Genomic DNA, 25,923 nt, shown 5'->3' on the forward strand with positions numbered 1-25,923 from the left:
TCAGGAAGCTTATAGTTTAGCAGGGGACTCAGAATATCTGTACAAGTGATTGAAGTACACAAAACAGAATACAGTGATGCCTTAGAGGAGGACAAGTGAAGTGCTGTGGAAAAGAGACCTTGAGGAGAGGACTTCCACCTCTACCTCTCCATTACCTTGGTTCAAGTCAGGGCTTTTTTTATTTTTTATTTTTTTTAATTATTAATTAAATTGAGACAGTCTCACTTTATCACCCAGGCTGAAATGCAGTGGTGCGATCACAGCTCACTGTAACTCTGAACTCCTGGGCTTAAGGGATCTTCTCCTCAGACTCCCAAGAAGTTGGAACAATAGGTGTGTGCCACCATTCTCAGCTAATTTTAAAATTTTATTATTATTTAAAGACAGAATCTTCCTCTATCCCTCAGGCTGGACTACAGGGCATGATCTCAACTCACTGCATCTTTGACCTTCTGGGCTCAAGTAATGCTCCCCACTCAGGCTTCCGAGTAGCTAGGACTACAGGCACGTGCAGCCATCCCCAGCTAATTTTTGTATTTTTTGTTGAGATAAGATTTTACCATGTTTCCCAGGCTGGTCTTGAACTCCTGGGTTCAAGCCTTCCTCTCATCTTGGCCTCCCAAAGTACTGGGATAACAGGTGTGCACCACTGTGCCTGACCAGATTCTTAAGCAAGTTTATTAATTCTCTTGAACCTAATTTTTTCTTATTTGAAATTGAGTTAATAACAATACCCATACCACAAATTTAATACCAGCTTTAACTTAAATTCTGTTGTGAATATTTTTAGCTCAGTGTCTGGCATCTCACAGCAGTAGTAAAGAAATGTTTACATGAGTGTTTTGTAAACCATAACATATTATGCAAAATAAAATTATATTTCTGTATATTTTGAATGTTCTGAAGTCACTTCTTATTATTTACAGCAATTATTTCTCTAGGGCCTAGCTCACAGGAGAATTTACAGGTTTTCCTGTCATCTTTCTTTAAGTGGAAAGGAAAGGACTTCTTAGTCATTATTTCTGTGTCTCAGACTAGCAAGATTTGGAACATCAGATTACACCAATCTAGTCTTATATTTGTCTCATTATTCTGCTGATAGTTTCATGATACCAGTTTAGAAATAGCAGAGTGCAGTCATTATATGGATATGTCTTAAAATATTGAAAGAGCAAATGATGCTTTTACTATTACGTATAAATGAGAGTACTACTTTCTTGTCTCTTTTTCCTAACAATCCTCTAGGCAGGATGTAGCCAATCAAATGTGCACCAAGACCAAGGAGGAGTGTGAGAAGCACTATATGAAGCATTTCATCAATAACCCTCTGTTTGCGTCTACCCTGCTGAACCTGAAACAAGCAGAGGAAGCAAAAACTGCTGACACAGCCATTCCATTTCACTGTAAGTGCCTCCCTGTCTTGATAAGAGACACTTAGCTCATCCTGGGGCCTTGTTTCAGTAGCAGATAAACAGTGATTTGATGACTTGGACAATTAATGATATCATGGAAGATAGGAGGAGTTAGTATGGCAACTGTTAAGCATTAGGATTGGCCTGGCGCAGTGGCACATGCCTGTAATCCCAGCACTTTAGGAGGCTAGGGCAGGCGGATCACTTGAGGTCAGGAGTTCAAGACCTGCCTGGCCTACATGACGAAACTATGTCTCTACTAAAAGTTAGCCGGGCATGGCAGCACACAACTGTAATCCTAGCTACTCAGGAGGCTGAGGCGGGAGAATCACTTGAAGTAGGGAGGCAGAGGTTGCAGTGAGCCAAGATCACGCCACTGCACTCCAGCCTGGGTGACAGAGTGAAACTCCATTTCAAAAAAAAAAAAAAAAAAAAGAATCAGGATGATAATGTGGCAAGGAAGGAACATATTCTAAGGGTCAAGAGTGCTATACAGGACATCAGGGTGCTTGAAGGCAATGTGTAGTTCCACGTACCACGAGTCCTTTGAACATATCAGTTAATGTCAGTGCTTTCTTTTGTAAAATAAGGTGTCAAAAAGGGAATACTGTTTCTGTGCTGCTGTGAGTACAAGTTGTTTTGTAATCCCTTTGAAGAGTTTATAATCATACATACGAGTTACTTAGAGAATACAGTATTTGACTCATTATTATTAATTGCCCCAGTGTCGCTCCCAAGAAGCAATTTGTTATTTATGTTCACTTGGTTGTGGCAGTCAGTGATGGCCAACTTTTTAATCTCGTGGGTCTCTTAATAAAATATAACCAAAAACACGATGAATTATAAATGACCATCTTTCCTGAATGACTCCCAGGGCACAAGTAATGAGATAAGAATGGTTTCCCAGCAGGCGCGGTGGCTCAAGCCTGTAATCCCAGCACTTTGGGAGGCCAAGGCGGGTGGATCACAAGGTCAAAAGATCGAGACCATCCTGGTCAACATGGTGAAACCCCGTCTCTACTAAAAATACAATAAATTAGCTGGGCATGGTGGCGCATGCCTGTAGTCCCAGCTACTTGGGAGGCTGAGGCAGGAGAATTGCTTGAACCCAGGAGGCAGAGGTTGTAGTGAGCCAAGATCGCGCCATTGCACTCCTGCCTGGGTAACAATAGCGAAACTCTGTCTCAAAAAAAAAAAAAAATGGTTTCCCTTCCCTTTTCTCTTTCCTCATACCCTCTAGAAACAGTTTTATAGTTGACTAACTTAAAGGCTGGTGATACCTCCCTTCTTTTTTTGAGAGGTTGCAGTGAGTGCAACCTCTACTCACTGCAGCCTCCACCTCCTGGGTTCAAGCAATTCTTGTGCCTCGGCCTCCCGAATAGCTGGTACCACAGGTGCATGCCATCACAGCTGGCTAATTTTTTGTGTTTTTAGTAGAGACGGGGTTCTGCCATGTTAACTAGGCTGGTCTCAAACTCCTGACCTCAGGTGATCTGCCCACCTCAGCCTCCCAAAGTGCTGGGATTACACGTATGAGCCACGCCCAGCTGATACCTCCTATTTGGATAGCACTTTGATGTTAGCATTTTGTTCTCAAATCCATTAGACCATTTGTTTCCCAACAGCAACCCAGTGAGATGGGCAGAGCAAGTGCTTTTGTTTTACACACTAGGAAACCAATTCAGAGAGGTTAGTTTGTGCAGGGTCATGGGACTAGTGTGTATTACAGCTGGGACTTAATTCGAACTAACTTCCAATTCCAGTGTTTGTTTTTTTATCCCTTTTGGGTTTTTTTTTTTTTTTCTTTTTGCCTCTCAGTTGGATGAGTTTTATAAATTGAGATTAGTCCTAAGGGGGAAGGGAGCTGAAGCTAACAGGGTAAATATTTAGGTTCTGTAATATTAAAAGAAAAAAGCCATGGTTACCTTTCATTTTAGGTAAACAGAAATCAGAAGAAATTTATCTATATTTACTTAAAGGATTGCCTGAGTCTTAGTTTTTCTTTTTAAAAAATCTGTTCCCATAATACTTAATCTTTTTCGCATTTCCGTTTAGAAAAACCATTTTAAGTTTTATTTGTTATTGGACTATTTTTATGTTTTTTTTTTCATGCCAATATTGTATTAGTTAACTTAGAAAACTTCTAAATTCTTCCAGCTACAGATGACCCTCCCCGACCTACCTTTGACTCCTTGCTTTCTCGGGACATGGCCGGGTACATGCCAGCTCGAGCAGATTTCATTGAGGTAGGAGAAATGTGTTTTTAGCACAAAGTAGGAAAAACTTGTTTCTATTCCTCATGAGCCTTCCATCTCACCATAGATTCCATACAACTAAAAGGAGATTTTTTTCAAAGTACTGTAATTTATAGGGCCTTTAGACAGCCACATTTTCTTATGTGAGTGCCTTTTCTCATTTGTAAACATTTTCACATATGGAACAGTAAAAGTTCTTTAAACAAAAAACCTGTTTCTGGGCCGGCCATAGTGGCTAATGCCTGTAATCCCAGCACTTTGGGAGGCCAAGGAGGGCAGATCACGAGATCAAGAGATCGAGACCATCCTGGCCAACATGGTGAAACCCCGTCACTACTAAAAATACAAGAATTAGCTAGACATGGTAGTGCATGCCTGTAGTCCTAACTACTCGGGAGGCTGAGGCAGGAGAATCACTTGAACGCAGGAGGCGGAGCTTGCAGTAAGCCGAGATTGCAGCCACTGCAATCCAGCCAGGCAACAGAGTGAGACTCCATCTCAAAACAAAACAAAATTTTAAAAACCCTGTTTCTGTTGGGTATAGCACAGTGGCTCACACCTGTAATCCCAACACTTTGGGAGCTGAGAATGGAGGATTGTTTGAGTCCAGGAGTTCGAGACCAGTGTGGGCAACATAGTAAGACCCTGTCTCTACAAATAAAAAATTAGCTTGCCATGGTGGTGCATGCCTGTAGTCCCAACTACTTGGGAGGCTGAGATAGGAGGATCACTTGAACCTGGGAGGTTGAGGCTGCAGTGAGTGGTGATCATTCCACTAAACTGTACCCTAGGCAACAGAGCAAGACCCTGTCTCCAAAAAACAAACCAAAAAAACCTCCAAGAAAACCCATTTCTTTTTTGTTTTGTTTTGTTTTTTTTTTTTTTTTGGTAAAAACCCATTTCTTAAGTTGCATCAGTGCTGGCTTCCACTGTCTTAGATATGAAATTTATGTAGTCTGGTTCTTGTACACCTAGGAGCTTTCAAGATTGTACTGTATCAGGGGTTGGCAGACTTTTTTTTTATTAAAAGCCAGGTAGTAAATATTTTAGGTTTTGTATGCTATAAAGTTTCTGTTGTAACTATACTTTGTCATCATTGTGCTAAAGCAGCATGGGATAATCCAAGAAAAATGAGTCTGCCTGTGTTCCAGTAAAACTTTATGTACAAAAACAGGCAGTAGACCGGATAGTAGTTTACTGACTCCTGTCATATATCCACAGGTATATAAAGAATGATGAAATATAAAGAAGCCATGAAATTAAAAGCCATTGAATGTAGCCACATATCTCTTGATTTATCATCTAATTCACAACTTGAAAGATAGTTTGGCCAGGTGTGGTGGCTTACACCTGTAAATCCCAGCACTTTGTGAGGCTGAGGCAGGTGGACTGCTTGAGCTCAAGAGTTTGATACCAGCCTGGGCAACATGGCAAAATTCCATTTCTACCAAAAAAAAAAAAAACAAAAACCCAAAACCAAAAATTACCTGGGTATGGTGGCACATGCCTATAGGCCCAACTGCTTTGAGAGGCTAAGGCAAGAGGATCACTTGAGCCTGGGGGTTTGAGGCTGCAGTGAGCCAAGATCACAGCACTGCACTCCAGCCTGAGTGACAGAGTGAGACCTCGTCTCCAAAAAAAAAGTAGTCCAAGATCTTGAAGATAACTTGAAAGTTTAGCAAACTACAGGCAGTTTTGCTCATGACACCCAGGTCAGCATTTTGTTCGTGACCAGTAATAATGTAAGAACTGCCCTGTAGACTCTATACCCATGCATTATACTCATTGAATAGAATATGAAAAAATCTACCCATTGAACTGTATAAGTAATATTACTGAATAAACAGACCCCTCAAAAGATAAAAGGTAGATTATTAAATAGTTTTCTTACCTAAATACTTAAAAGTCTAATCAAGTTAAATATTCTGAGGAATGAACTGACTTTCTTTCTCTCAGAGACAGGATCTTGCTCTATTTTCTAGGCAGTCTTGAACTCCTGGTCTCGAGTAAACTTTCCACCTATACCTCCTGAATAGCTGGGATTAACAGGTGCATGCCACTGTGTCTGGCTCAGACTAATTTTAGTTTTTAGAGCAATATGTTTAGCTTTATTCCTAAACTCATAACTATTCCAATTTTTTCTTGTCACTACTGCTTGTAAGCCTCTTAGATTTTTTCCCATGACCTCCTATTACCTGTGTCAGTATTGTGGACTTTTACTCTATTTAGTTTTTTTTATTTTTTTGTGATGAAGTCTCACTCTGTCACCAAGCTGGAGTGAAGTGTTGCTGTTTTGGCTTACTGCAACCTCCGCCTCCCAGGTTCAAGGGATTATCCTGCCTTTGCCTCCTGAGTAGTTGGGATTACAGGTGTGTGCCAACATGACCGACTAATTTTTTGTAGTTTTAGTACAGTTGGGGTTTTACCATGTTGGTCAGGCTGGTCTCGAACTCCTGACCTTGCAGTCCTCCTGCTTCAGCCTCCCAAAGTGCTGGGATTATAGGCGTGAGCCACCGTGCTTGGCCTATTTAGTCTTTTTTAACAAGTGTTTGCTTATGTATTTTCTGTTTACTTCTAAAGCATGTCTACTATAAAGACATTAATCAAAGCTGATGGGTTTGGGGTGGGGATTTTTTTGTTCCTCCAAACAGGAATTTGACAATTATGCAGAATGGGACTTGAGAGACATTGATTTTGTTGAAGATGACTCGGACATTTTACATGGTAACAGTTTACTTTGTCAAATGTTTATTGAGCACCAACTATGTGATGACACTGTCTTGGGTACTAGGAATTGAAGGATGAATAAAACATATCCCCTGCCCTTACAGAATTAAAAATCTAGTGGTTAAGTTGCTGAAGTTACTCTGTTGTTGGATTTCGACCACAGTGAGTAAAATTTATGATGAGGGTAAAAATATTGAGCATATAATAGTAGTTGGAAACACCCATTGGTCTTTGTGATCGTTCTTTTATTTAAGTCTACACTAAGGTAATTGGTTAAATGGTCCTCACTTGCCTTCTTAGAAGGAGGGGAATCAGTTTGAATTCTTGGGACTTCAGTAGCAACTGCTAATATTAAATGTTCACTATATTTTATTACCCCAAATTTCCCATAGCAAGAAAAAGAACGGAAATTTCTCAAGAGTTTTTAGGCCCAAATGGGGGATTTCTTGTTTCTCAGGACTGTTGAATTTTCAACACTGCTGAATTCTTTTTTTTTTCTTTTTGAGATAGAGTCTCACTCTGTCATCCAGGCTGGAGTGCAGTGGTGCAGTCTTGGCTCATTGCAACCTCTGGCTCACTGCAACCTCTGGCTCACTGCAACCTCCGCCTCCCAGGTTCAAGAGATTCTCCTTCCTCAGCTTCTCTAGTAGCTGGGATTACAGGTGTCTGCTGCCATACTCAACAAATTTTTGTATTTTTATTAGAGATGGGTTTTTGCCATGTTGGCCAGGCTGGTCTCAAACTCCTAACCTCAAGTGATCTGCTCGCCTTGGCTTCCCAAAGTGCTGGGATTACAGGCGTGAGCCACCATGCCTGCCCTAATTACTGCTGAATTCTAATCTTTGTTTAGCCCTCTAAGGGTTTATGTTAACTCTTTTCCTAAAACTTAAGTGGTAAATGCCACAGGGCTGTTAAGAGTAGATGGTTAGACTTTAAGCCTCTTTTTTCCTTCCATTTTCAGTGAACTACATACTAATATATACTAATACTACATAATAATCCCCAATCCTTTTTTTTTAATTTCAGTTCAGAATTGAATATGCAGATCAGTAATCCTCTGTTGGAATCTGTATTTCCCCAACAACATCATTATTTCTGTTAAATTTACATCCCAGGAGGACATAAAGTAGAATGCTTGTTAAATTATAAATCAAGTTTTTGTGTTGCATGAACTGGTACACTGTCCCTAGAAGGGGAACTTGATTCTTTTCTGTCCGTAGAAGAGCTACCTGGATATTTGTTTTACCAGATCTGAGGTAAAGTAGTAGTCCTCATAAAAAATTTTACCTTAAGAAATTTTTCTCTACACATTTCTTGAGCAATGCTTTTTTTTTTCCCTGCAAAATTTTATTCTTCCTCTTCTCCCACACAGCTTTAAGGAAAGTCAGAGTGATGCAGATTGAACTAAAAGAGGAAAGCTTGAAAGCAAACTACTTTAGCATTCACTAAATCCATTGTATTTGTTCAGTCTTCCATGTCAGTCTCTTCTTTTCAATCCCAGTGACTCATGTTGTCTTTTCTAGCCTCTTGTGGTGTTTCCTTTGAAAGCAGTATGCAGACTGCCATTCAGTATTTCTCATACACACCAGCTTTAATTAAAATGGTACTGTTTTCTGGCTTGTGTCTTTCTTATAGAAAGCCAGACTACTCTATGCAAAAGGGGAAGCTTCATAAATATAATTCTTTTAGATACTGTTCAAAAACACGAAAATTTTGGCTGGGCATGGTGGCTCACACCTGTAATCCCAGCACTTTGGGAGGCCAAGGCTGGATGATCTCTTGAGGCAGGGAGTTCATGACCAGTCTGGACAACACAGTGAGACCCTGTCTCTAAAAAAAAAAAAAAAAGCCCTTAAAACAAATTTTTAAAATTTTGTTACTGTTTTTCCTCCTCCTCCTCCCTGGTTTTTATTTTTACTTATATATTTATTTTTTTAACAAATTTTTATTTTTATTTTGGTTATTTTTTTTTTTTTTACAAATTTTTAAAGTCAACATCTATAATGTTAATCATGGCTGAATCACTTCTCTGGAGCCTAATCCAGGTCTTCATTTATACTTCTCAACATTATTAAGAAAACTAGTGATGGTCGGTATTTAATTTTGTTCTTTGTGGGAGCAGGGCTTGCAGTTCCTTCTAGCGCACTTGGGGTCCTTTTTGTGATTAAGTGGGGATTTAAAAAAAACGAAGCAATTGATTGATTAGCAATTTATAGTTCAGTTAGCTTTTCAAACCCTTAACATACTTAAGGTATTTGTATTCTCCCTGAAGTTTCTATAGCCCTATAAATTATTTTCATTTGAACTGGAACTGAAACATTAATCTTTATACATAGTAGCTTTAACACAACATAAATAATAATTCTTTCCCCCCTTCTCCATGGTAACCTATAAGATGTTTAGATGAGTGTTTTTATTTTTTGTTTATTCTTTTTGAGACAGAGTCTCACTGTGTCACCCAGGCTGGAGCGCAGTAGCATGATCTCGTCTCATTGCAACCTCTGCCTCCCTGGCTCAAGTGATTCTCGTGCCTCAGCCTGTGGCATAGCTGGGATTACAGGCATGCACCACCATGCCCAGCTAATTTTTATATTTTTAGTAGAGGTGGGTTTTGCCATGTTTGCAAGGCTGGTCTCAAACTCCTGGCCTCAACTGATTTGCCCACCTCGGCCTCCCAAAGTGCTAGGATTACAAGTGTGAGCCACCATGTCTGGCCCTAAATCAATGCTTTTTAAAAGATGATAACACTTTAGATTTGGGTATAGTAGCTCACATGTGTAATCCTAACACTTTGGGAGGCCAAAGCAGGAGGATTTCTTGAGCCCAGGAATTCAAGATCAGCCTAGACAACAAAGTGAGACCCTCCCCCCCACCTCTAAACAATAAGAAAGATTATAACATTTTAAAGAAGCTTGTCAGCACTACAGATCAAAGGAATGACTTGCTCATGCCACAGAGAGGTACTTTGTTTACAGCTCTGAGTTCTTACAGTAGCTCCTGTGGCAGCATTACTATGTCCAAGGGCACATTGTCCCTGAGCTGTCTCTCCCAGAACACTCAGTAAAGTGCACTAGGAGCCCAAGGAAATTAGGGAAGGAATGAAAAAGAGCTTTATAAGCACACCTAGAACAGAGAGAGGGGCACAGATTTTGTGGAAATCAGGACACTGATTCAGCCTCAAGCTTGCTTCTGAGTCACTGGGTAATTGTGAGTAAGTCCTTGGAATCTTGCTTGCTATTTCTTTGCATCCTCTGCCATTAAAGAAGTGACACTAATTAGTCAGAGTGTAAATGTCTCTAATGAAAGATGGTACATAATTCAGATTGGTGTTATTACCATTCCATTATACCATTATGCTCTTAACATTGCTGAGCATTAACAACATTCTTTTTATGGTCCCTCCTTTAGAACTACTGGAAGGTTGCAGAATGTGTAGCTGGGTTTTATATTTAAAACCTATCCAGAATATCAGCTGATGACACCAAGACCTTTTCCTCACCCACACAAAGATTTTTGCCTTGAATCATGGAATTTGTTTAATAAATTTGGTTTGCATGGTTCATTAGAGAGTCCTGGGACACAATGGAGGGATAATTAATTGCATTGCAACCATACCAGAAGGCCTTCCGAATGTATTTCAGATGGATACTGCAAGTGAAGCAGTATCCATGGGAAAAAGGAAGTTCCATGATCCCTAATTGGTGTTTATTTATATTTTATTGTTATTTCAATTTTTGGTTCAGAAAGAGAGATACAGAAGAAGACTTCCATCTTAGAACTCTCTTGTTTTGTGTATATTGTGAGATCTCAATACACAAACGTAGTGTAGTTCCTTCTTGCTGCCATCTCTTTCCCTATCTCCTTTCACTTGTAAAAATCCTTCCTAAATGGCCAGGTGCAGTGGCTCATGCCTGTAATCCCAGCATTTTGGGAGGCCGAGGTGGGTGGATCACGAGGTCAGGAGTTCAAGACCAGCCTGACCAAGATGGTGAAACCCTGTTTCCACTAAAAATACAAAAAATTAGATGGGTCTGGTGATGGATGCTTGTAATCCTAGCTACTTGGAGGCTGAGGCAGAGAACTGCTTGAACCCAGGAAACGGAGGTTGCAGTGAGCCAAGATCGCACCACTGCACACCAGCCTGGGCAATAGAGCAAGAATCTGTCTCAAAAAAAAAAAAAATCCTTCCTAAATTTTGGAGTACTCTTTCTCTGAGTTTCTCAAGATCCTAAAATTCTGGTTATAGTGTCTTCTAAGTCATTGTTGTTCCATAACCCAGGCAAGCAACAGATACGAGGAGCTCCTCCTATGTGCTGGGTCTGTGTTTTCAGTACTTCTCAGGGTTGCACATTAGTACAGTTTACAGTACAGTTTACTCTCCCTCTGTCTGGAAAGCTTATTTCAGCAAGTTTTCTCTCCTAGGTATGAATCGGTGAACCCCTTCACCTCCCGCTGTGTTTTTCAAATTGTATTTCTTTGGTGCATATTATTAGCCTTTAAATCCTTTAACAATTAGATCAGAAATCCAGCCTGGTCTGTGGCAGTTCCTTTCACTTGATAGTGATTTCCCTGTTTTATACATAGAATAGTTGAAACATGAATACTGTTAATAATAATTGCTAATATATATGGCATTCACTATTTGTCAGTTACCATTCTAAGCCCTTCATATATATTAAGTCATTTAATCCTCACAAAACCTTATGAGTATTACTGTTATTATCCTCATTTTACAGATGAGGACATTGAAGCGTGGAAAGGTCAGATAACTTGCCTGGAATCATACTGCTAGCAAGAGGTAGAGTCATCTCCAAGTCTGTGTTCTGAATATACTGTACAGTACTTAACTGTCTTTACAACCTTGATTTTTTTTTTTTTTTTTGGTGAGACGGGGTCTTGCTCTGTTGCCTAGGCTGGATTGCAGTGGCACAATTATGGCTCACTGCAGCCTCAGCCTTTTGGCCTCAAACTATCTTTCCACCTCCACCTCCTGAGTAGCTGGAACCACAAGCATGCACCTGGCTAATTTTTAAAATTTTTTTGTAGAGACGAGGTTTCACTGTGTTGTCCAGGCTCAACCTTGAATGTTTGTTGCTGTTTCTTTTTAGTGAGGTTTCACATTTGTTATCTTCTATAGCTTCAACACATTTCTGAGGAATAGGTGTTTTCCTGTTTTAACATTTAGGGAAATGCACAAAGAAGTTAAATAATTTGCCTAATGTAGGGGTGTCCAATCTTTTTGGCTTCCCTGGACCACATTGGAAGAAGAAAAATTGTCCTGGGCCACACATAAAATACATTAATGATAGCTGATGAACTAAGAAAAAACAAAAAACCTCATAATGTCTTAAAGTTTACGAATTTGTATTGGGTTACATTCAAAGCCATCCTGATCTGCATGTGACCCATGAGCTGTGGGTTGGATAAGCTTGGCCTAATGCTTCCTAGTTGCTGACTTTAGCCATTAGATTGCATGATCTTCCCTTCACAAAATTATTTGTGTGCATCTTGGCCAAAAGCTTGGGGAAATGACTTTTAAAAAGTGTTGCTTCGGGGAATACCTGTGTTACAGGTTTCCACGTGTTTGGTTGCAGTAGGGATTTTGATTGGCCTCCCTGCAGTTAAGGCCTCTGAGTTGGTTTTCTTGCCAAGCAAGCAGTAAGTGCCTTCTGTCAAGAAAACAGAAACATGTTGTTAGCTATTTTGAACAATGTTAGAAATACATTGCAGTGGGAAGGAGCTGCCTCTGACTTCTGCCCACTTCTTGAAATATTTTAAGGCTAGCCGTTTGGAAACTTAATCAGTCTCCAGTGTAATCACAGGGAGACTGTGCTTCCCCCAAAGCTGAGATTTCAGGGGCCTTGTATCAATGGACAGGTTATAGGTGGTTTTGGTTTATTTGTTTTTTAATGATTTCTGGTTCTCTGTTTGCCAGGTTATACTGCAGCTTCCAGCTGCTTTAGGTAGACTGAACCAATGATTCTCATTTTTGTAGATTCTGCTTTCTCATTTCTGTTCTGCCGGCTGTGCTGTGGTCCTCCCTAGGTTATTCATGCAGTTAAGATCTTGTAATCAGTTGCTGCTATCTGAGTATGCTCAGAGATAGCTTCAAATATGATTTTTTCTCTGGGAGAATTCCAGTTATCCTCCCATTTGCTTCTGTGTGTTTCTTTTCTTCCTTTTGTTCTCCAGAGCCAGTTGTACAAGTTTAAACTACTTAAATGATCAAACTGGTACCAATTATCAGCAGTATTTATTTAGAGACTTTTTTTTTAAAGAAATAGAATCTCATTCTGTTGCCCAGGCTGGAATGCAGTAGTACAGTCTTTAGCTTACTGCAGCCTTGAATTTCTAGGCTCAAATGATCCTCCTGCCTTAGCCTTGCAAGCAGCTAGGACACGCCACCACACCTGGCTAATTTATTTAAAAAAAAAAAAATTTCTCCCACAAACACTAAACTTTATTTTCATAAAAATATCCTCTTTTTCAGTTGACCCCTTCCTCTGCCACTAGAAAGCAGCTTTATTGCTAAAAAGCAATCCATTTATTTAGACATTCTCTTCTTAGGCAACTTTAAATTTTTCCACCATCATACCACCACTCTGTATTTTTGACTATTCTGCTTTTCTTCCATAATTTTTCCTCATTCAGCCTGAGATCCCCTTTGTAGAATGCATCTTCCACTTTGTTTCTCCCAATATCTAGGCCCATCTTCAGGACAACATCATACCAAAAAGACTGCACTGCTTTTTCCATGGTTTTATAGTCTTTGAGTGTAGTAGGGTCATCCTCAAGCTCCTCTTCCTGCTCACTCATCTCATCATAATCTCTTTCTTCATCAGAGTCTTCTTCATCGTCTTTTTGCAGAGACTTTTAAGTAGATATTTTAGAGCTTATATTACTTTTGAGTCTTATGGAAAATGGAAAAATATATTCTGGAGACATTAAATAGCCCTGGGAGTCTCAGCGAGAAAATATGGAAAGGTTTTTTATAATTTGGTGCATGTAACTTGGTACTAGACAAATAGAAGTATTGATTCTAGGAAGTACAGAGTTTGCATGACAGAGGTGTCCCTCGGAGAACACCCCAGAGTCCAATCCAGGTGTCTGGCTTTCTTAAAATACCAGCAAGCAGCTTGACACTAGTCATAGCCATGGCGTTTATTACCTGTATGTCAGAGCCTTTCATCCCTCCCTAACCCACCTGCAGGGAGTTCACTGCCTGGGGACCACCTTTGCCCATGCCCTTCAGCTTCAAAACAGTTCAGTTGCCTTTCTTTCTTTCTTTTTTTTTTTGGGGGGGGGGGTCCAAAATAAAACCTTAGCTCTGAAAAAAAAAATTGTTTTTGTAGAGACAGAATCTCAGTGTGTTGCCCAGGCTGGTCTCAAAACTCCTGGCCTCAAGCTATCCTTCCACCTGAGCCTTCCAAAGTGCTGGGATTACAGCCCCCCCATTTTTTTTTTAGATGGGGGTCCCTCTGTAGCCCAGGTTGGAGTGCAGTGCTGTGATCTCAGCTTACTGCAGCCTCTGCCTCCCAGGCTCAAGCAATCCTTCCACCTTGGCCTCCCAAGTAGTTGGGACTTACAGGCACACACTACCATATCTGGCTAATTTTTTGGTTCATTTTTGTTGAGACAGGGTTTGACTATGTTGCCCAGGCTAGTATCAAGCTCCTGAGCTCAAGCCGTCCACCCACCTCAGTGTCTCAAAGTGCTGGGATTACAGGTGTGAGTCACCATGCCTGGGCTTTTTAAAAAATTAAATCACTCCCACACAAATCTCAGGAAACAACATAGCATGTTGTGTCTTAGAAAAATCACAGAAATGGGCCTGGCACAGTGACTCATGTCAGTGCATGTAATCACAGCACTTTGTGGGGCTGAAACGGGCAAATCCCCTGAGGTCAGGAGTTCGAGATCAGCCTGGCCAACATAATGAAACCGCATCTCTAGTAGAAATACAAATATTAGCTGGGTGTGGTGGCGGGCACCTGTAATCCCAGCTACTCGGAAGGTGAGGAAAGGAGAATTGCTTGAACCTGGGAGAGGTTGCAGTGAGCAGAGACTGTGCTGTTGCACTCCAGCCTGGGCGACAAGAGTGAAACTCTGTCTCAAAAATAAAAAATAAAAAAATCACAAAAATGTTTTGTTAAAATTAGTAGTAATTTTACTGGCTCTTCAAGACATTTCTTTCCTATTAAATTCATCTTACAGGGTACATAAGTGAGATAAGGGGATCCTGAAATATGGCCAGGTGTGGTGGCTCACGCCTGTATTCCCAGCACTTCAGGAGGCCAACTCGGGCAGATCACTTGAGGTCAAGAGTTGCAGACCAGCCTGACCAACATGGCGAAACCCCATGTCTACTAAAAATACAAAGATTAGCTGAGCCTGGTGGCAGGCTAATAATCCCAGCTACTTGGGAGGCTGAGGCGGGAGAATTGCTTGAACCTTGGGAGGTGGAGGTTTCAGTGAGCTGAGATTGTGCCAGTGCACTCCAGCCTAGGCAACAGAGTGAGACTCCATATAAAAAAAAAAAAAAAAACAAGATCCTGAAATATGGTAAATACTCAGTGTGTTTTAGCTGTCATTATTATATTTGTTTCCCTTTCTGCCTTGAACTGTTGACTTCCTATTCTTTTCTTTCTCTTAAGAGATAGATAGAGTCCACTATAAAACTTGCATTTGGTTATACTCTATGTCAGAGGCACTATCTCTCCTTTTTCTTCCTACCCACCACTTCTACCACATAGGCTTGTAAAGTGCATCTCCACCAGCCTAGTTTTCTAAAGCTCATCGTTGTACAGCAGCTGTGTTACAACACAATGACAGGAATGGGCATTCTATGTTATCTGGACTCTTACATGTAACAACCCTATAAATTAAGGAATATTTCATTTGTAGAAAGAGTTCTGCTACCTAAAAAAAAGAGTATGACGCTGGGAATGGTAGCTCACACCTGTAATCCCAGCACTTTGGGAGGCCGAGGCGGGCGGATCAGGATGTCAGGAATTCAAGACCACCTGACCAACATGGTGAAACCCCATCCCTACTAAAAATACAAAAATTAGCCAGGTGTGGTGGTGTGCGCCTGTAATCCCAGCTACTCAGGAGGCTGTTGCAGGAGAATCGCTATGGGAGGTGGAGGTTACAGTGAGCCAAGATCGTTCCAGTGCACTCCAGCCTGGGTGACAGAGCAAGACTCTGTCTCAAAAAAAATAAAGTTTGAAAACTGTTGCCTTGGCTGGGCGTGGTGGCTCAAGCCTGTAATCCCAGCACTTTGGGAGGCCGAGGTGGATGGATCATGAGGTCAAGAGATCGAGACCATCCTGGCCAACATGGTGAAACCCCGTCTCTACTAAAAATACGAAAAAATTAGCTGGGCGTGGTGGCATGCGCCTGTAGTCCCAGCTACTTGGGAGGCTGAGGCAGGAGAATTGCTTGAATCCAGGAGGCGGAGGTTGCAGTGAGCCGAGATCATGCCACTGCACTCTAGCCTGGTGCCTGGCAACAAAACAAGACTCTGTCTCAAAAAAAAAGAAAAGAAAATTGTTGCCTTAAATCTTGGACCTGACAGTGTTGAATTATTTTTAGTTTGTGGGCAGTTATAAGGAAAAGTAAACCAATGTTTTTTAAATATTTGAACTTGTTAGAAATGAACAGAAATAATCCATGGTAGTTGATTTTTCTTTTTTACGCTTAAACTTTAAAATACTGCATTTCCTCACCTCTTCAGATTATCCAGCTAGGAGTTAGGTTATTTTTGTCTCAGACCCAAGGGAGAATGGCCTGGATAAAGTGCTCCTGGACATCTCCCAGTGATTGAAGTTACATGCATATATATAGGACATCTGCTCATAGCCCAGCATGTAAGATTTTGGTATTGAACTTTCCAGTCTAAGAATATCCTGCAGATGAGATGTAGAGATAGAGTAAGAGAAAGAGAAAAAAAAAAAAGAATATCTTAAGGCCAGGGAGCAGTAAGATGCACAGTAATGAGTCAGTATGGGGTATCAGAATTTATTTCTATTATATTATCAGGGTTGTTATATTAACAGTGCATCAGGATTGTACATTGCTCAATTTTTGTTTGTTTTCATGTAATAAAAGAAATGGTTGATTCTAATGAGCCATTGTGTTCTATTCTCTTACTTGATGGGTCCCACTTTTTTTCTACCCTAAAATTTAGTTCCAGCAGAAGTGTGGCTTCCAATTGTTCTATGGAGGTACCTTCAGGGACCACTTCTAGAAAAGGCAGCTGAAGCTAGAACAGGCAGAAGGAGGTCAGCTAGAGCAGATCTGACTTATCTGTTCCAAATAATATTTTACTTGAAAATATGGTTTAAAACTTACTGTAGTAGAATATGTAAATATGTGTTGACTGGTTTCCCTCATGGGCTAAACTGGAACTTGGATCTCACATTCTTTGGATGAGGAGTGAGATTGTATTACTGTTCAGAGTTAATCAGCATTCCACAGGCTCTAGGCTCTATTTTAGATTGAAGCTTACTACCTTGAAAGAACTGATTTTTGTTGTTGCTGTTGTTGACCAGGCTGGAGTGCAGTGGTACGAATTCAGCTCACTGCAACCTCCACCTCTTGGGTTTAAGTGATTCTCCTGCCTCAGCCTCCCAAGTAGCTGGGATTACAAGTGTCTGCCATTACGCCCGGCTAATTTTTTGTATTTTTAGTAGAGACAGCATTTCACGATGTTGGCCAGGCTGTTCTTGAACTCCTTACCTCAGGTGATCCACCCACCTTGGCCTCCCAGAGTGCTGAGATTACAGGCAGGAGCCACTGCGCCTGGCTGAAGGCATTCCTTTCTAAGAGGAATCCTCAGCAGGTAAACTGGACTGTCCTTTACGGAAAACACAAAAAAGGGACACTTGGAAGAAATTCAAAAGAAAAGAACCTGCTGAGCAGTCAAATTCCAGAGAGCAATTACTGGTTGCATCTCTTGCTAATATAATGGCCAAGGAGAATGAGAAACCTGAAGTTAAAAAGGCTCAATGAGAACAACCTAGCAGACCTGCTAAGGAAGCCAAAAAGGCAAAGTTAGCATCTAAAAAGACCACAATGGTTGCTGGTAAGGCACCCAAACAAAGGCAGCATCTACACAAAAGATTGTGAAGCCTGTGAAAGTGTCAGCTCCCCAGTTGGTGGAAAACAAGTTGGCAGATCAGATTCTTAAATAAAGATTGGACTATAAAAAAGTATAAATTATATTACCTAACATTTGAATAACGTATTTTATTTTTTTCAGAGGACACGTGGTAGGTTATATTGTGCGTTAGAGCCTCTTCTATAAATACATAGAGTAATTAAAACAAAAAACACCAAATGCTCAACTTAACGCAAAGCTTAATTGATAAATTATTAAGACAATGTCAGAATCTATTACAATCATTAAATCTCAAGGTGCTTTCAGAATCCATAGGTGAAAAGAAAGGTTTAATGTAGCATAGTTCTAAGTTTTGCATTACTCATATTTTCTTTTAGCATTGTTAATATCTGGCATTCATTTCTTAACCCTAAGGTCTTCTGGCTGTAAAAAGGCTGTGGGAGTTTTTTGCCTCTGAGGTTTTTAAAAATACACATTTCATTTTCAATTAAGTCAGATTTAGAATATAGGAGTAACAGAGAAAGTAAACATTTAAACAATTTCAGTGTTTCCTACTTAAAACTCTGGAACCAGACTGCTTAGGTTTGGATCTCTGCTCTGTACTTAACAGCTGTGTGATATTGGGCCGTTTGTTTTTGTGTGCATGGTGTATAGGGCATATGAGAGAATGATAGGAAACAAGAATGGGGCCAGGCACAGTGACTCACGCCTATAATTTCAGCACTTTGGAAGGCTGAAGCAGGCAGATTACTTGAGGTCAAGGAGTCCAAGACCAGCCCGGCCAATATGGTGAAACCCCATCTCTATTAAAAATACAAAAATTAGCCTCGCATGGCAGTGCACATCTGTAATCCCAGCTACTCAGGAGGCTAAGGCAGGAGAATCACTTGAATCCAAGAAGTGGAGGTTGCAGTGAGCGAGTGCCACTGCACTCCAACCTGGGCAACAGAGCAAGACTCCATCTGGAAAAAAAAAAAGTGAGTGGAAAGGTAGGCACAATCAAGATGGTAAATAGTCTTATATAATATACAGGAATTTGAACTGTATGTGGATGGGAAGCCACTGAAGAGTTATGAGCAAGGGAATTATACCGTTACACTGTGCTTTAAAATATTTCTCAAGTACCATGTGGAAGGGCTGAGTTCGAGTAAGGGAAGAATGGAGTCAATAAGTGAGTAATGATGCCTCTTACAAGATGGCATCAGGATGACAGGAGAGACAAGATGCCTGAGCTAGGGAATCGGATTAGGGATGAAGGGGTAAATTTGAGAGATTTAAGTGGTAAGTGCTGTATAGTTAAGACTCATTGACTATGGAAGAAAAGGAGGAAGAGTCCAGATTGATTTCTATCTTGGTCAGCTATATTTACTGTGATGATGTTACCCAATCTAGGAGTTTTAGGGGATAGAAAAGGGGTAGAAATTTACAACTGAAGGCCATGCGAGTAATGATATCCAGTAGCAACTGGAGCTAAAAATAGATATTGAGGCCAGATACAGTGGCTCACTCCTGTAATCCCAGCACTTTGGGAGGCTGAGGCAGGCGGATCATGAGGTCAGGAGTTCGAGACCAGCCTGACCAACATGGTGAAACCCTGTCTCTACTAAAAATACAAAACGTTAGCTGGGCATAGTGGTGGGTGCCAGTAGTCCCAGCTACTCAGCAGGAGAATTCCTTGAACCTGGAAGGCGGAAGTTGCAGTGAGCCGAGGTCGTGCCATTACACTCCAGCCTGGTTGATGGAGTAAGACTCCATCTAAAAAAAAAAAGATACTGAGTTTGAAATTATGTATTTTGATGGTACTTGGACCCATAGAAGTAGAGGAGTTTATGAAACTAAGGCGAGGGGTAAAAAGAAAAATGAGAACAGTACCTTTGAGGCTCTGAAGATGAAAGGAGTGGCTAGGGAAAGAAAGAACCAGAACTATTGTATTGATTAAAACTTTTACTATTTATAGCCTCTTTCCTCCTTATTCCCTGTGTCTTTAACATGAGACTAAACCCAGGAAAGGATTGGGACCTGGGAAACCAAGCAGGGCTTTTATACTGGTTAGGCTGCTTGATGGAACTTTTCACTACAGAATACAAAACTCTACACCCGTAACAGTTCCTGCTCCCCAAGTGAAAACTACTCTGGGAAAATGTCTACACTGTATCTTTATTCACATTAGTCTTGTCTTGATATTGTCTCTTATTCCTCTGTAATTATGACCATGATCAATATTTATTCTTTTTTTTTTTTTTTGAGACAGAATCTTGTTGCAGCACCCTGGCTGGAGTGCTGTGGCATGATCTCAGCTCACTGCAACCTCTGCTTCCTGGGTTCAAGTGGTTCTCCTGCCTCAGCCTCCTGGGTAGCCAGGACTACAGACGCATGCCACCACGCCCAGCTAATATTTGTATTTTTAGTAAAGATAGGGTTTTGCCATGTTGGCCAGGCTGATCTCAAACTCGTGACCTCAAGTGATCCACCCACCTCAGCATCCCAAAGTGCTGGGATTACAGGCACGAGCCATCGCACCCAGCCAATTTTTTTTTTTTTTGAGATGGAGTCTTGCGCTGTCACCCAGGCTGGAGTCTTGCGCTGTCACCCAGGCTGGAGTGCTGTGGAATGATCTCAGCTCACTGCAACCTCGCCTCCCGGCTTCGAGCAATTCTCCCGCCTTAGCCTCCTGAGTAGCTGGGATTAGTTACCTGCCATACAGGGTTTCATCATGTTGGCCAGGCTGGTCTTGAACTCCTGACCTCAGGTGATCGGCCCACCGCAGCCTCCCAAAGTGTTGGGATTATAGGCATTAGCCACCATGCCTGGCCTAATATTCATTCTTATGAGCACTCTAATTGATGGAATTTCTAGCACATGTATTACCGAAGATCAGACATTTACTGTATATAGTAATAGATACATAACAGTTAATTCAGGGGTATGTGTGCATGTTTGTTACATAGGTAAACTTGTGTTATAGGGTTTGTTGTACAGATTATTTCATCATTCATGTATTAAGCCTAGTACTCATTTTTCCTGATCTTCCTCCTCCCACCCTCCACCCTCTGATAGGCCCCAGTGGCTGTTGTTCCCCTCTATGTGACCATGTGTTCTCTTCATTTAGCTCCCACTTACAAGTGAGAACATGTGGTATTTGGTTTTCTGTTTTTATGTTAGTTTGCTAAGGTTAATGGCCTCCAGTTCCATTCATGTCCTGGCAAAAAGGACACGATCTCATTCATTTTTATGACTGCCAAAAGCAGAATTATAATCTACTGAGTAATGCCATAAAATATATAAATAGGGAAAAATAACCTTATTATAATTTGCTGATAGAGAAATTAATTATGCTGCAATATTTTTATTCCAGAAGATAAATTTTCTAGACTAGTGAGTGTGGAATAATTAGCAATATGAGGTTCAAAGTTTGGGTAAAAGATATATTTTCGTCTTGGTTTTATTTATCTATATTATATATATAATGTATATATATATGTGTGTGTGTGTGTGTGTGTGTATTTATTTATAGCTCTGAAGATGGCTGTGGTAGATATCTATCATTCCAGATTAAAGGAGAGACAAAGAAGAAAAAAGTAAGTATAAAAAACCATCCTGCCTCCTTTCAGCTTTGGATTATGGGGGTGTGTGTGTGTGTGTGTGTGTGTGTGAGAGAGAGAGAGAGAGAGAGAGAGAGAGAGAGAGAGAGAGAGAGAGAGAGAGAGACAAGGTCTCACTCTGTTGCCCAGGCTGGAGAACAGCGGTACGATCATGGCTCACTGCAACCTTAGCCTCCTGGGCTTAATTGATCCTCCCACCTCAGCCTTCTGAGCATGTGAAATACAGCAATGTGCCACCATGCCTGGCTAATTTTTTGTATTTTTTATAGATACGGGGTTTTGCTCTGTTGGCCAGGCTGGTCTCAAACTCCTGGACTTAAGTGATTCTCCCTCCTCAGCCCCCAAAGTGTTCAGATTGCAGGCATAAGCCACTGTCCTGGCCTCAGCTTTGACTGATTGACTACATATAGCGCATGAGAGAATGCTCCACCTGGAGCTCATCTTTTGACCTTGGAGAAGACTCTTAATCCTCCTTAGACCTCAATTTTTTCCATCTCTCAAATGAGGATAATAATTCCTGTGTTATTTTTGTATCCTCTGTCCTTATCGTTTATTGATGTTATGATGAACAGTGAATAATATGGGTCTACTGTTTAAGGCTCTTTGAAATGAAAGAACAAGATAAAGGCATGAAGACATTATTAAGTTGTTACTTTTTTTTTTTTTTTAATATTTGGGAATCATTCTTTCCTTTTTTTTTTTTTTTTTTAATTTTCTTCTTGAGATGGGCTCTCGTTCTGTCACCCAGGCTGGAGTGCAGTGGCATGATCTCAGCTCACTGCCTCCCAGGTTCATGTGATTCTCCTGCCTCAGTCTCCTGAATAGCTGGTACTATAGTTGTACACCACCACACCTGGCTAATTTTTGCATTTTTAATAGAGACGGAATTTTGCCATGTTGGTCAGGGTGGTTTCAAACTTCTTACCTTACGTGATCCATCCCCCTCGGCCTCCCAAGGTGCTGGTATTATAGGCATGAGCCACCATGGCCAGTCTTTTTTTTTATTTAAAGTCTCACACTCTGTCACCCAGACTGGAGTGCAGTGGCATTATCATGGCTCACTGCAGTCTCCAACTCCTGGGTTCAAACAGTCTTTCTACCTCAGCCTCCCAAGTAGCTAGGATTACAGGTGTACACCACCACACTTGGCTAATTTTAAAACCTTTTTTTAGAAATGGGGTTTCACAATGTTGCCTGGGCTGGTCTTGAACTCCTAGTCTCGAGGCGTCCTACCGCCTTGGCTTCCCAGAGTGCTGAAATTACAGGTGTGAGCCACTGCACTTGGCCTGTTACACCTTTTTTTATCTTATTTTTATTTTATTATTATTTTTTTTGAGACAGAGTCTCACTCTCTAAGGCTGGAGTGCAATGGGGTGATCTTAGCTTACTGCAGCATCTGCATCCTGGGTTTAAGCAATTATTGTGCCTCAGCCTCCCAAGTAGCTGGGATTACAGGCACATACCACCATGCCTGGCTAATGTGCATTTTTACCGTGTTGGCCAGGCTGGTCTCAAACTCCTGGCCTCAGGTGATCCACCCACCTCAGCCTCCCAAAATGCTGGGATTACAGGCATGAGCCACTGTGCCTAGCCCTGTTATGCTTTTTGAATGGTCTTGTTCTAACTGTTCATTTTTTCAGGAGAAGTCTTTCATCTAAAAGGATTTCAAAGAAATTCTGAACAAGTTTCAGGCAGACTGATGATTATTCTCTGCAACATATCAAAAAGTATACATTCAGACTTAGAAATTATGGATCTCAGACCCTTGTTGGTTTTAGAGAAGAATATGCAGAGGGTTTAAGTGTACATGTGTGTGCATATATGTGTAGGCATGTATTTACTGTGACATCACTAACTGTAGACACAGTGGTATCTCAGCAATAAAAAGGAGAGAAGCCAGTTGTGGTAGCATGAACCTCTAGTCCCAGCTACTTGGGAGGCTAAGGTGAGAGGATGACTTGAGGTGAGAGGATGACTTGAGCCTAGGAGTTCAAGGACAGTCTGGCCAATATAGGAAGACACTATCTCTTTTTAAAAAAAAGGAGGGGAAAGGAAAAAAAAAGGGGGACTTGAGAGGCACTCTTGAGGAACTAAGACATCTAAAGCATCAGTCCTCAACCTTTTTGGCATCAGGGAATGGTTTCATGGACAACGGTTTTTCCATGGATGGTGGGGGACAGGGATGGTTTTGGGATGAAACTTCCACCTCAGATCATCAGGCATTGGTTAGATTCCCATAAGGAGCACACAGCCTAGATACTTCACATGAGCAGTTCACTATAGGGATCGTGCTCCTGTGAGAATCTAATGCTGCCGCTGATCTCAAAGGAGGCAGAGCTCCGTCAATAAAGATGCTCACCTCCTGTTGTGTGGCCTGTTTCCTAACTGGTCCATGGCCCAGGGGTTGGGGACCCCTGATCTAAAGTAAAACTTAGTCTCTGCATGTCTGGAGTTAGCTTTCATGTAGTGCTGAAGAAGCATACGCAGTTGTTCCTATGAGAAGCTTCATTGCTAGTTACAAATACCTCTGGTATAAATCAGATTCAAGACACAACCCTACCTGGTTTAAATTCTCTTTTGCTTAAAACACACAATTTAATCTGGAGAGTATTGTAGAACTCAGTTGTTGATGTTGCTATCAAATCTTTTGTTTTATGATATCCTTTCATTAAACATGCACAATGTTTATTTCTAGTAGCATCAAAGTGTTGTGTGAATGTACTATTATAAATGTTGAATATGTGATCATGGTGCCTTTTTACACTTAGCAGATTTCTCTAAAATGGCTGTTCTCAATTATTTCCACAAGCTGAATAGATTAATTTTATGACATGGACAGAGATTCTCCCTTCTGTTTCATCTTAAGTGACAGACATGTTTTTCAGCATTTGTGAGTAGTTATTGATTCATTCATTTATTTATTCATTCAGCAAATAGTCATTGAGAGTCAGTAGAGTCATTGAGAGTCAGTGCCCAAGGAGAGGAAAAACCCGTGATCCCTGAGAGTCTAAAATTGTGTTAGTGATTCACTGACCTGCAGAAGTTTGTGGGAGTGACTTTTTTGGACCTCTGTATTCTACCTCAGAGTGTTTAACATATCTAATGATAGCTGTATGTGGAAAGCATTACTAAATGTGAAAATAATTCTAATACAGAAAATTATTGTGGCTTTTCATTCTAGAATTATAAGAGACCATGGATTAATCAACCTTAGAAAGTTTCAGTGTAAGTATTAGTAGTTTTCCTTATCTTACAATTTTCCCAATATTATTGAATACTTTTAAATAAATCATGTATTGTAGTTCTTAATCCAAGTTGCATATTAGCCTCACCTACGAAGATACCTAAATTCTGTTGCATGCCTGTCACCCCCGACTAATCAAGTAAGAATCTCTGGGTTTGGAGGTACAGGATTTGCATTTTTAAGTCTTCAGGGCAATTCTGATCCATAGTGAAAGTTTAAAAGTATTAATTTGGGGTCAGGCATAGTGGCTCAACGCCTGTAATTCCAGCACTTTGGGAGGCTGAGGTGAATGGATCATGAGGTCAGAAGATCTAGACCATCCTGGCTAACACAATGAAACCTCATTTCTACTAAAAGTACAAAAAAAAATTATCTAGGAGTGGTGGCACATGCCTGTAATCCCAGCTACTCAGGAGGCTGAGGCAGAAGAATCACTTGAACCCAGGAGGTGGAGGTTGCAGTTAGCCTAGATCGCGCCACTGCAGTCCAGCCTGGGCAACAGAGTGAGACTCCCTCTCAAAAAAAAAAAATAAATAAATAAACAAATAAGGAAAATAAAAGTATTAATCTGTAGTCAACAAAACGTGTATTAAAATTCTTTTTGTATAGTAATTACAGTGTGAATATTAATCGTTATCTGGAGTCAAGTTTTGCAAAATATTTTAGATAAGGCGGGCGTGGTGGCTTACACTTGTAATCCTAGCACTTTGGGAGGTTGAGGTGGGTGGATCACCTGAGGTGAGGAGTTCGACACCAGCCTGGCCAACATGGTGAAACTCCTGTTTTAACTAAAAATATAAAATTAGCCAGGCATGGTAGCATGTGCCTATAATTGCAGCTACTTGCCAGGCAGAGGTAGGAGAATCACTTGAACTTGGGAGGCAGAGGTTGCAGTGAGCCAAGATCGTGCCACTGCACTCTAGCCCAGGTGACAGAGCTTGACTCCGTCTCAAAAAAAAAAAAAAATTAGATAAAAATTAACAAAGTGATACCTTTATTTTGCATGGTTGTAGACAGACAAAATAAATGACATTTAATATTATGTGATGGTGATAAAAATAAGCACAGTCATTTTTAAATGCCACCTTGATCTTACTGTGTTGTTGTGGTTTGTTTTTTAAGAGACAGAGTCTTGCTCTGTTGCCCAGGATGGAGTGCAATGGTGTGATGGTATCTTGCTGCAGCCTTAAACTCTTGGGTTCAAGTGATCCTCCCACCTCAGCCTCCTTATTACAGGTTCAAGTTACCTCACCTGGCCCTTATTAATTTAAATATCAGAGATACTTAAACAGAGATACGTAAGTCCTGGTACTTTTTCTTCCACCATGTAGAGTCTGATTCACAAATAAGAAGAATGATATCATAATAACAATTACAATGTTTGTATGAAAATATTTATAATAGTTGTGTGTCATAATATTCTTTTTTTGTAAAAGTGCCTAATGATTGTAAAACATATCCCAGTTTCTAGATTTTTGTAGGGTTATTTCTTTAATAATCCATAGCATTATAGGATTCAGACAGCAAGGTTAAGTGTCTTTTCAATATAAATAAATATCTA

The 25,923-nt window shown here is 40.6% G+C and overlaps 1 protein-coding gene and 1 pseudogene across 13 annotated transcripts in view; one reads left to right on the forward strand and one right to left on the reverse strand.

The window, feature by feature from the left end:
- TADA2A (transcriptional adaptor 2A) overlaps positions 1-25,923 on the forward strand; it is a 72,386-nt gene that overhangs the window by 31,362 nt on the left and 15,101 nt on the right. For 8 of the 13 annotated variants that reach the window (XM_078373797.1, XM_054257032.2, XM_054257037.2 and 5 more), the window contains 5 exons: positions 1,246-1,403; positions 3,570-3,658; positions 6,319-6,391; positions 21,031-21,094; positions 24,300-24,343. In XM_078373797.1, the coding sequence (XP_078229923.1) occupies positions 1,246-1,403; positions 3,570-3,658; positions 6,319-6,391; positions 21,031-21,094; positions 24,300-24,343 (428 nt within the window). The remainder of the gene's footprint in view (positions 1-1,245; positions 1,404-3,569; positions 3,659-6,318; positions 6,392-21,030; positions 21,095-24,299; positions 24,344-25,923) is intronic. The other 5 variants (XM_078373798.1, XM_078373802.1, XM_078373803.1 and 2 more) reach the window with 2 other exon arrangements.
- Positions 12,828-13,695, reverse strand: LOC103793159 (mitochondrial transcription rescue factor 1 pseudogene; annotated as a pseudogene).

This window comes from Callithrix jacchus, chromosome 5 (assembly GCF_049354715.1).
Source record: "Callithrix jacchus isolate 240 chromosome 5, calJac240_pri, whole genome shotgun sequence".
Classification (NCBI taxonomy): Eukaryota; Metazoa; Chordata; class Mammalia; order Primates; family Cebidae; genus Callithrix; species Callithrix jacchus.